Consider the following 12,133-nt stretch of genomic DNA (forward strand, 5'->3'; position numbering starts at 1 on the left):
GACTTCTCTTGTGGGGCAGGTATGTACCAGGTATGCAATCAGGAGTGATTTTGGTCAGTTCTTTCAAGAAGATGTGTCCATGATGTTCTGGTTATTTGGGTGACACTTGTACAGCTCAGATTTCAAACAGTGCCTCAATTGGACTGAGAGTAGTGTTTTGTTCTTGAGCCATTCCAGGGTTACGTTGGCCTTCTTTTAGGGATGATTATCTTGTTTGAGTCTAAAACTTGTTTTTTTTTCGCTGATATACAGCTTATCATTTAGCATTTCTCTGTACTTTGCAACATTATTTCATCATCACTCTTTAAGCAAAATGTCATGTCTCTTCTGAGAAAAAGCAGCTTTACAGCTTGTGCCAACACCACCATACTCAACCTTTCTAATACATGTGTGAATGTGTGTGAAATACCAAATTCTTGCATATGTATTGGTTTTGATGCTGTTCTGCATTAATAAGTGAGCCCTTGGGGGTCATAACCGGATAATTGCTGGCCTATCTTATTAAGTTGTTTTTTTTTTCCCCATTTCAGGTTGTCTTTGTTCTGTTGCCAAACTGTTGGTTGCAGTCATATTTTTGACACCTTGGAGTTGTATGAGCACCATTATAATACCATGCACAGGAATGCGTGTACCTCTTGTAAACATTTCTTCCCCACTACGCGACTTCTTGACATTCACATTTTTGAGTGTCATGATTCTATATTTCAAATCAAGGCTGAAAAGGGCAACATGGTAAGTACAGAAAGTTAAACTACACATTGTTTTTGCAGTGTTAATTTGTTATTGTTTTTAACATACTGGTTGCTAAATATATATACTGTATTTAAGATACTTTTTTATAGCTAATATTTGAAGAGTATGGTTACCGATGGGTTATTACACACAAAATCATCAGCTTGATCTTAAAGAAAAGAGGGGATGGGAAAATATGTATATAGTTAATATGTACTAAAATTGTAATGAAAATTCTGCATGATGGTGGAGTATGTATAACTTAACAAATCACTACTAGTATATGCAGTGAATATAAAAAAGTATGCACAGGGAATACATTATAAAAAAAGTAATAGTAAAAATAAGTATAAATATACATTAAGTGCCCTGAAGTTAAAGACACAGTAGGAAGAAGGTCCCTGCCGAGTAGAGCTTACAATTGATCTATGGTCGCTGCCGTAGTCCCTGGAGTGCCTCGCTCCATCCCAGGCAGCCACCTCCTGCGGAGAATGACTGGGCAGGATGATGTGGAGGCCTTCCTCTGTACCTTTGAGAGGACGGCGAAGCAGCAAGCCTGGTCGAGGGAGCAATGGGCGATGATTGTTGCACCACTACTAGTGGGGGATGCCTAGAAAGCTTTTTATGACCTGTCCTCCGAGGACGCAAGGGACTATGACAAGCTGAAGTCGGAATTCCTACAGAGACTGGGAGTAACCACCTCTGTGAGGGCACAGTGGGTCCACAGTTGGGAATTTAAGGTTAAGGGATCACCCCGCTCCCAGATGTATGATCTCATTAACCTTGTGAAACGGTGGTTGCAGGCGGACTTGCTTTCCGCACCTCAGATAGTGGAAAGGGTCACAATGGACCGATACCTGAGAGCGCTTCCATCTGAATTACGGCGGTGGGTAAGCCAAGCCGACCCAATACAGCAGACCAGTTGGTGGAACTAGTGGAGCGATACCTTGCCTCTGAAGATTTCACTACCTGGGCGGTGCCCACCTCGAGGAGGACTCCAGCAGTGGTCCCATCCAAGAAGTCCGCACAGCGGAGAAGCCCAGAGGACATCGGTAACCCAGGTCTAGAGTCAACAAGAGGAAGATCCTGCGGAGACGGCCCCTACCAGACCCTCGGAGCTCCCCAGTGCTGAGGTGCAGAGAGTGGGGACACTGCCGCCAACTGCCCAGCTGATCCAGAACCCATGGAGTGTGGAACGGAGGGGATGTTGTCTCTCTTCAATCGACCAGGTCTTTGGTGCGAATCCTGATGTACCAACGTGTGTGTTCCAGATTGGTAAGCGCACTGTGAATGCACTATTAGACACTGGTAGCTTAGTCACACTGGTAAACACACAGCTCCTGAAGGACTGTCCTTTAACTCAGTGTCAAGTAGGAGTGGTGTGTGTACATGGGGACTGTAAGAAATACCCCACGGCCCTAGTGACTTTTGTGACCCTCACAGGGACTGTGTGCCATGAAGAGGCAGTGTCTCCCATACTCTTGCACAGTGTAATTTTGGGCAGAGACTTTTCCTTATTTGAGAACTGTGCCAGGAGCAAGCTCATGAGACTGAGAACAGTTTTGAGCATGGTGAGGTGAGACCCCACCCTATTGAACTGGATACTTCTATAGGAACTGTTAAGGACAATAGAGTTTCTGGGGAAGAGAAAACAGAACCATCCATGTCAGGTGTTATTGTAAGTGGTACCGAGGATGGGTTGGAAGATAGTGAGTAGTTTCTCTTAGCTGAATCTGAAGAAACTGCGGAGACCATTGAGGAACCTAGCATGCCTGAGTTAGAGGTCTCCCGGGATAACTTCGGAATCGCCCAGCTAATGGACCCAACACTCACTAAAGCTTGGGAAAATGTCAAGGTTAATAATGGGAATCCCAAAAATCCTGGGATAGATTGTGTATTTCCCCACCTTGCTGTACAAAATGACTTGCTTTACCATGTGGATAAGGTTCAAAGAGAGATTGTGGAACCGCTAGTGGTTCCGCAAGCCATATAGGAGAACAGTTCTCAATCTGGCCACCTAGCGTATGAGAAAACCAAAGACCGAGTGCTACAGCGGTTCTTTTGGCCGGGGGTACATGCAGATATAAAGAACTATTGTGAATCCTGCCCAGAGTATCACAAATCGGCCCCAATGCCCCATTTTCACAGCCCGTTAGTCCCGTTACCTGTAATCGAAATCCCATTTGAGCGTATTGCCATGGACTTGGTAGGGCCACTAATAAAATCTACTAGGGGGCATCAGTATATGTTGGTAGTCATGGACTACGGCACTCGGTATCCAGAAGCTTTCCCCTTAAAGGACCAGTAACATAAATTTTTTTTAAAAAAAAAATTCGTTAGTAAACATCAAAAAATAAACACCAAGACAAATAAAACTTTAAAATTGCAAAGCCTTTATTAAGAAATAACTTACCGAAACTCCACTTCCTGTCCTCTACAGAAAAGGCGACACGGCGACCATCCATGGTGCGGCGCTGGATTTCTCCTCCTTGGCTCTGTCTGATGCTGTATTGACAGCATGTGAAGCGGCTGCTGCATCAGGGAGCGTGGTTTCCATAACCGAGGATTGCTGGCTCATCGGCGCATCTGTAGAGTGGGGAAGCTGCTAAGAGAGGAGCTGGGCCACATCGTGGATGTTTGTAATTCCAGGCTGATCGGAGTTCCCAGTCACGTAGCCACTCTCAACATGCGCTGCTTTCCGTATCGAGCGCTTCTTACCGACCCGAATTCAATGCGCTGCTTTCTTAAACACGTGTGCACGGAAAGCAGCGCATCTGAGAGTGGCTGCGTGCTATCGATCGCTAAACTGCAAGCGGACACACAGTGCGGGTTTAAGATAGCACAGAAAGGAGCGCATTGAATTCAGGTCTGTAAGAAGCGCTCGATACGGAAAGCAGCGCATGTTGAGAGTAGCTACGTGACAGTGACTGGGAACTCCGATCAGCCTGAAACTACAAACATCCACGATGTGGCCCAGCTCCTCTCTTAGCAGCTTCCCCACTCTACAGATGCGCCGATGAGCCAGCAATCCTCGGTTATGGAAACCACGCTCCCTGATGCAGCAGCCGCTTCACATGCTGTCAATACAGCATCAGACAGAGCCAAGGAGGAGAAATCCAGCGCCGCACCATGGATGGTCGCCTTGTCGCCTTTTCTGTAGAGGACAGGAAGTGGAGTTTCGGTAAGTTATTTCTTAATAAAGGCTTTGCAATTTTAAAATTTTATTTGTCTTGGTGTTTATTTTTTGATGTTTACTAACGAATTTTTTTAAAAAAAAAATTTATGTTACTGGTCCTTTAAGGAACACCTCTTCAAAGACCATAGCCCGAGAGCTGTTCCACATGTTCACCCGCACAGGAATTCCAAAAGAGATCCTTACAGATCAGGGGAGTCCCTTCATGTCTAGGGTGATGAAGGAATTGTGCAGGTTTCTCCAAATCAAACAGTTACGCACATCTGTGTATCATCCCCAAACTGACGGGTTGGTAGAAAGGTTCAACAAGACCCTTAAGGGGATGTTAAAAAAAAGTGGTGGATAAAGATGGGAGGAATTGGGATTGTTTACTTCCCTATCTCATGTTTGCCATTAGAGTAGTCCCACAGGCCTCTACAGGGTTTTCACCCTTTGAGTTGTTGTATGGCCGCCACCCACAAGGGCTGTTGGACGTGGCAAAGGAGAAATGGGAATCTGAAGCCACCCCATACAAAAGTGTGGTAGAGCATGTTGCAGACATGCAGGACCGTCTTGCAAAGGTAATGCCCCTTGTGAGAGCACATATGCTTCTGGCCCAGCAAGCTCAAAGCCGCATATATAATAGATCGGCTCATGTCTGAACTTTCCATCCTAGGGACAGGGTATTAGTCCTGGTTCCTACGGTGGAAAGTAAGTTCCTAGCCAAATGGCAAGACCCCTACGCGAGAATAGAATGCGTAGGGGATGTTAATTATAAGGTGTCCCAACCAGACAAGCGAAAAAAGGAGCAGCTCTATCATGTTAACCTAATTAAGCCCTGGAAGGATAGGGAAACACCGTCCGCCTGTCCTGCAGCTGTAGTGGTAGAAATCCCACAGGTGCCTGAGGTAAAAATTGCTGATACCCTCACTAACAGTCAGAAGCAGAAGATGAAAGAGTTTCTGATCCGGAATAGACAAATATTCTCAGACTAGCCTGGGCTTACTGATATTGTTAAACATGACATTATAACTGGACCTAAAGTCAATGACGAACCTTATAGGATACCCGAGGCACGACACCAGGCACTGACAGAGGAGATTAGAAGGATGTTGGAGCTGTACGTAATTGAGGAGTCCCATAGTGAATGGTCCAGCCCCATTGTCCTTGTCCCAAAACTGGATGGTAGCATCCGATTTTTCAATGACTTCAGAAAGTTAAATGAGGCCAGCAAGTTTGATGCATATCCAATGCCCCGGGTAGACGAATTGATAGGCTAGGGCAGGCCCGGTACATTACCACCCTAGATCTTACAAAGGGGTATTGGCAGGTACCCCTCACCGAACGGGCTATAGAGAAGACTGCATTTTCCACTCCTGAGAGGCAGTGGCAATATAAATGCTTACCGTTTGGCTTACATGGGGCTTCAGCCACGTTCCAGAGAATGATGGACCGCATTCTCAAATCACATTGAGGATATGCTTCAGCTTACCTGGACGATGTGGTTATCTTTAGCCCAGACTGGGAAAGTCATTTGCCCCGGGTACAAGCGGTCCTTGACTCTATCTGGAAGGCGGGTCTGACAGCAAATCCCAAAAAGTGTGCAATGGGGTTAGCAGAGGCCCGCTATTTGGGGTATGTTATTGGAAGAGGGGTAGTCAAGCCACAGGTGTCAAAAATTGAGGGAATTCAGGAGTGGCCCCCGGCCCAATTCCAAGAAGCAAGTGAGGGCCTTTCTTGGGAAAGTGGAATATTACAGGAGGTTTGTCCCAAATTTTGCCACCGTAGCAGCCCCGCTTACTGACCTCACAAAAGGGAGTAAAGCTGGAAGAGTGACATGGACCCCAGAGACAGAGGAAGCCTTTCTAAACTTGAAGGCATCCCTGTGCAGATATCCTGTGCTCAGGGTCACCAGATGGTTCTTGTCACTTCAAAATTTTAAGTTCTTAGTAGAACATAGACCTGGAAAGATTCAAGGGAATGCAGATGCTCTCTCCAGGGTACATGCATTGGTGGCATACTGTGCTCAGCCCTACGGGCTTGAGCAGAGGGGGATATTTGGTATGGTGACAAAAAGGTCCCCAGTCTCCTGGGGAAAAATGATTGATGTAATGTATGTTGGGCCACGGATTCTCAGATTTTGTTACTGAGGTGAGACCAGTAGTGCTGTTAGCAGAGAAACACTATGTCTCTCTGCAAGGTTTTTGTAATTGATGATCTGGGGCTGGTTTTACTGGGATTCCACAAGAGTAGGGTGGGACGGATTCCCAAATCCATAGGCCAGGTTTTTCAAGAGGCCCTAGGCGCTATTTAGTACACCTGATGCTGAGCAGCAGGGCTGAATGTGTGTGAGACAAACTGCTGGTGTTCTCAGCTTCAGGAGAGAAAGAATACATTTATTTTGTGTTAGCCAGGAGGCTGGATATTTCTGTTGAACTGCTATTTTTCGGTTACCTTCCCCCTGCGAGGGGAAATTGCTGCAGCCGCTGGAAAATAAACGCAGACGCCTCATTTGCAGCCTACCAGCGAGTGAACCCCACAATATGTACTTATATGTGTATAACTGTATTTGCAAACCGATGTTAGGGAGTCAATGCTCCGTAGAATGCATAGAAGTGCAATATATAAAAAGTACACACAGACTACAAGTCATAATAGATACAATAAATATGCACAGCACACATTGCTTATACAAGTACATTGAGCTTAAGTGCTTGTCAGGACCAATGAGGAAGCTCTAGGGTTAAATCAAAGATCACAGTAGCCGAAGGGGTCAGGGTTCAGTAAGCAGGCAGCAAGGATCATAGTCAGGGTCAAAGCAAGTGGTCAGAAATCAATAATATAGCAATTTAGGAGCACCCAGGAACACTAGGGAGCGTTGCCTATAATAGGGCATTGAACCAGTGAACTTGACGTGCTTCTACTGAAGGACAGCGAGATGCCATTAGTGCACGGCGCTGGGCACCACCATCTTGGATATAAAGTGGATCGTTCCGCAACGGAGCGCTCCTGACAGTGCTATGTGGTAAGAGACACAATAGGAAGGAGTGGTGGATGGGTGGCTAACATACAGGCACACATTGGAAGGGAAAAAGTGCACAAGGTAAAGGCATTGTCCAATAGGTACCAGGATTACACTAATTTTCTAGTGCTCCACAAGTAGACTTGAAGAGAAGAGATTGAGAGAGCACTCAGGAATAGAATTCCAGAGGAATAGAATTCCAGAGGAAAAGAGCTGCAAGATAGAAAGGTTTAAGACATGAAGCTGGCTCTGAGAGGAGTGTAGGAAACAGCCAGAGTAACAAAGGACTTTAAATGTTAGGAGAATAATTTTATATGCTATCCTTTGCTTAACAGGCGGATTTTAATTGGGATTGAACAGGTTCCTGCTTAGGAGAGAGCAGGAGGATCCTAGAAGCAGAGTTTGATTGTTTAGAGGGAGAAATATGGGAGTCAGAAAGTTAGTAGGAGATTGCAACAGTCCGAATAGGATAGTATAAGGTCATGGATTAGGATTTTAGCTGTTTTGTGTCAGAAAAAGGGACGTATCTTGGATATATATTGCGATGGAAGAAGCAGCGGGTTTTGGCAGTAGTATTAATATGATTAGAGAAGGAGATAAACTGGTCAAAGATGACCCCCAGACACTGTGCTGAATTAACAGGGTTATTTGTTATGCCATCAGTATTAATGGTGAAAGGAAGAGATGGGCTAGGTTTATGTGAGGAAACCATGAGCTCTGTTTTAGCCAGGTTAAGCTTGAGATGACATTGGTTCATCCATGAGGAGATCTTAGTCTGAATGTCAGTGGTTAGTGAAAGGGTGTCTAAATATAGATGTCATCGGCATACAGGAGAGTTTACAAGAACAACAGATGGCCAAGACTTCTCTCTGGCTTCTGTTTTTCTCTGGAACTCTGCCTCAAGCTGTCAGACTTTCTCCTTCTTTCCAAACTTGCAAATGCTCCTTAAAGACAAACCTGTTTAGGGAAGCTTATTAAATGTACCTTAATTAATCAGTCGTTGCTGTATCATAAATTGCAAATTTGATTATAAATCCTTATGTCTAAATTGTATCCTAATCTTTAGTTTGAGAACTCTCGCGAGTAGGGCCCTCTAATCCTGTTGTACTCTGTAAACCCTTGTTTGTAATTCACCATTTGTTCCCCATTTGTTATAAACTAAGGTAAAGCACTGCATAACTTGTCAGCGCTATATAAATAAATAAATGATAATGAAGTAAAGAACCGTGAGGCACTCCCACACTAAGCTGAACCGTGGCAGAGGATTTGTTAGTTTCATATATAGACAGCACCAACAAGAGCGATTTTTCTTAAAAAGCCTTTATTCGGGGGGCTTTTCTCAGACAAAAAATAAGACACAGCAACGTTTCAGGCTTACATTAGCCTTTCCTCAAGCTGGAGAGGATTTGTTAGAAAAAGTAACAGAGAAGGAGCGGTCAGAAAAGTAGGAAGAGAACTAGGATACAGCTTGATCCCTGATACCAAGTGAATAAAGAATTAGTATTATAACAGAGTGGTCAACAGTATCAACCGCACCTGTACATAAGGCAGTCTCAGTTGAGTGTGCAGTTCAAAAGCCAGACTGTATAGTGTCCAGCAGATTATGGGTGCAAAGAAAATTAGTAATGCGAGAAAAGACAAGACATTCCAGAAGTTTAAAGGCTAGGGTTTGAGATAGACAAGGGCAGTAGTTAGACAAACAGGGTCCAGTGTAGCCTTTTTCCGAATGGGCTTGACGCAGACCTGTTTGACTAACAAGGGGAAAGTACCAGAAGTTAGTGAGGAATTTAATACTGTATGTGTATGCTGGAGTAAGGACAGGGCACATTATTTTAGTAGTGGTGATGGCATGGGCTCAAGTGAGTAAGTTGTTGATGGAGAGGACAGGAGAAGTTTTGTGACTTCAAACTCTGTTATAAGTTCAAATAGTTGAAGAGGGAAAGAGGAGATTGAGGAAGGGTAAGAGTATCTGAAGGGTGGGAAAATTGTTTGTGGATAGACTCGTGCTTTTAAAAAAATTCGGCAAAGTCCTCGGGGGTAAATTCAGATGTTAACGTTTCATTTGTAGAGGCATGAAGCAGTGAGTTGATTATGGAAAACAGCTACTGTCATCATGGGTTGGATTTATTATTATTTATGAGTGTACTATAGTGTTCTCATATAGCCTGCTATAGTGCAGTACCGAGGCAGGCCATAAGAATTTATAGTGGAGGAAGTCCACTTTTGTGCAGGATTTCCTCCACATGCACTCTGCCATTCGTGTACAGGAATGCAGAAATCTCGTCTAGTCCAGGATGGTAAAAAAATGTCCAGTGTTAAGAATGAACAAAATGTCCAATAATATAGAAACAATGAAACAATTTTCTAAAAAGAACAGAAGGTATCAAAAAATTCACTTTTGGCAGGCTACTGTCTAACTAAAACCTGGCCTACTTGACGATGAGACACTGCACATAATGCCTGTCCCAGGTAAAGAAACCTGAACCAAGCGTGTAAGGGCAAGGCATCCTATGCTCAAAGGGATACAGAAATACCCAAAGTCTAATATGTCCCAATTTTTCAACACTCCCTTTGTGACCCAGCATATATAATGCGGATTATAGTACAATATTTACACCAGCATATATTTTAGTAATTTATCTCCTGTAACTCACCCATACCACATTTACGTCAGGAGATCTGTATAAGACCATGTATAACTGGCTTAAATCTTTATAGTCTTAATATCTGCATAAAAAGAAAAAAGCAATATACAAGAAGATTAACACGACTTTTGTTACAAAAAGCAACTTAAACTGTATTGATCATTCATCCCATGAGGTATGACAATATCTAAGCGCTTAATCCACCTGGCTTCCCTTTGGAGTCGTTTTTTATTCCAATACCCAGCGCTTACTGGTTTTGGAACTACCTCCAACACTTTCCATTTCAATTGGCAAAGCTGTGTATAGTATAGCGGCCCCACTCAAAGGATGGTTTATATTTGGCCCCTTAAAGGGATACTGTCATCGGAAAACATGTTTTTTTCAAAATGCACCAGTTAATAGTGCTACTCCAGCAGACTTCTGCACTGAAATCAATTTTTTTTATATTCAATTTTTAAATCTGACATGGGGCTAGACATTTTGTCAGTTTCCCAGCTGCCCCTGGTCATGTGACGTGTGCCTGCACTTTAGGAGAGAAATGCTTTCTGGCAGGCTCCTGTTTTTCCTTCTCAATGTAACTGAATGTGTCTCAGTGGGACATGGGTTTTAACTATTAAGTGGTGTTCTTAGATCTACCAGGAAGCTGCTATCTGGTTACCTTCCCATTGTTCTTTTGTTTGGCTGCTGGGGGGGGAGTGATATCATTCCAACTTGCAGTACAGCAGTAAAGAGTGATTGAAGTTTATCAGAGCACAAGTCACATGGCAGCTGGGAAATTGACAATATGTCTAGCCCCATGTCAGATTTCAAAATTGAATAAAGCAAAATCTGTTTGCTCTTTTGAGAAATGGATTTCAGTGCAGAATTCTGCTAGAGCAGCACTATTAACTGATTCATTTTGAAAAAACATTTTTTTCCCATGACAGTATCCCTTTAAAGCAGCAATGAGGGGAGAGCAGAATGCCTACTCCTCCCCCACGAGGACCAAATTGATAAATCCAGAGCTTTAAACATTCCCAGACTGTATGCCAACCTCTCTGTCTCACTCATGACAACCAGGGCCAACGGACAATAATTGCCTTGGATATTGCCAAGGCATTTGATACAGCGCAATGGCCATATCAAAATTTGGCCCAAAATATATTGCTATGGTCAAGTTACTCTGTATGTGCTAATATCAATACCTAGGTGATAAAGGGAAATCAGTATCTAATGCTTTGAACATCTTGCCAGAGTTTGGCAAAATATCAAGCCTGGTAATTAACAATTTTAACTCTGTGGACCACTTTCCTCTTTAAGGTGGTATTAGAATTCACTTACCTCGGGATCAAGATAACCGATATGCATTAGCAGTATTTAACCCTAAATTTAGACCCATTTATAGATTGATAATTAACAAACTGAAGTCATGGCCTAATCTCCTTGTCAGTCCTGCAGGCCGGAAATACCTTATAATAATGCTTATACTATGTTAACTTTTCTATGGCCTCCAGCACGCACTTGTATGGATTCCGAAATCCTGCTATCAAAACGTCCGTTAATATGGGCCCACTCCAGACCTAGGCTAAAGCTGGAAAAACTAATGAGCCCAAAGTCAAAGCTGCGCTGGCCCTTCTAGACATTTAGGGGCTGATTCACTAAGGGTCGAATATCGAGGGTTAATTAACCCTCGATATTCGACTGGGAATTGAAATCCTTCGACTTCGAATATCGAAGTCGAAGTATTTAGCGCAAATTGTACGATCATACGATCGAAGGATTATTCCTTTGATCGAACGATTAAATCCTTCGATCGAACGATTAAATCCTTCGAATCGAAGGATTTAAATCCAACGATCGAAGGAATATCCTTCGATCAAAAAAAGTTAGCCAAGCCTATGGGGACCTTCCCCCTAGGCTAACATTGACTTCGGCAGCTTTTATATGGCGAACTAGGGGGTCAAAGTTTTTTTTAAAGAGACAGTACTTCGACTATCGAATGGTCGAATAGTCGAGCGATTTTTAGTTAGAATCCTTCGATTCGAAGTCGTAGTCGAAGTAGCCCATTCGATGGTCGAAGTAGCCCAAAAAAAAGTTTTTTTACTTCGAATCCTTCACTCGAAGTTAGTGACCCTCGGCCCCTTAGCTTTACTGTCTGGCAGCTCAGTTTGGGTACCTGGGTAGAAATGCAAACCGAGTCCTCCACTTGACAGGGTTTAATACCAATCCAATAAGCCATTATACCCTCAGTAATAGATCTGCTAACACCCCTTTGGAACAACCAAGAATAACCTCTTATCGCCAAGTTAGGTCCTATACAGGTATGCAAAACTATTAGTCAGCTGCTGCAATCTATAAAAGCCTGTCGAAAAAGGGGCCAAAAACGCTGGAATATAGCCCCCAGCTCAAAAGGGCACATAAGTCAAGTCCAAAAAAAAAAAATATATTCCAAATCATTCTCTCAAAGTTAAAAAATTTACTCTTTATTCAGCATAAATATTTAAAAAGTAGGCATACAGACCAATTGATGCTCCGCATTTCATGCCCACAGGCACTTATTCATAGGCATTCTATGAATAAGTG

At 43.4% G+C, this 12,133-nt stretch overlaps 1 protein-coding gene across 2 annotated transcripts in view; it reads left to right on the forward strand.

Moving 5' to 3' along the window:
* The window catches only part of LOC108696300 (zinc finger protein 511-like), an 81,653-nt gene that overhangs the window by 31,893 nt on the left and 37,627 nt on the right, over positions 1 to 12,133 (forward strand). For both annotated transcript variants that reach the window (XM_018225550.2, XM_018225551.2), the window contains exon 3: positions 531 to 732. In XM_018225550.2, coding sequence (XP_018081039.1) covers positions 531 to 732 — 202 coding nt within the window. The remainder of the gene's footprint in view (positions 1 to 530; positions 733 to 12,133) is intronic.

The sequence above is a fragment of the Xenopus laevis genome, chromosome 7L (assembly GCF_017654675.1).
Source record: "Xenopus laevis strain J_2021 chromosome 7L, Xenopus_laevis_v10.1, whole genome shotgun sequence".
In the NCBI taxonomy this organism is placed as follows: Eukaryota; Metazoa; Chordata; class Amphibia; order Anura; family Pipidae; genus Xenopus; species Xenopus laevis.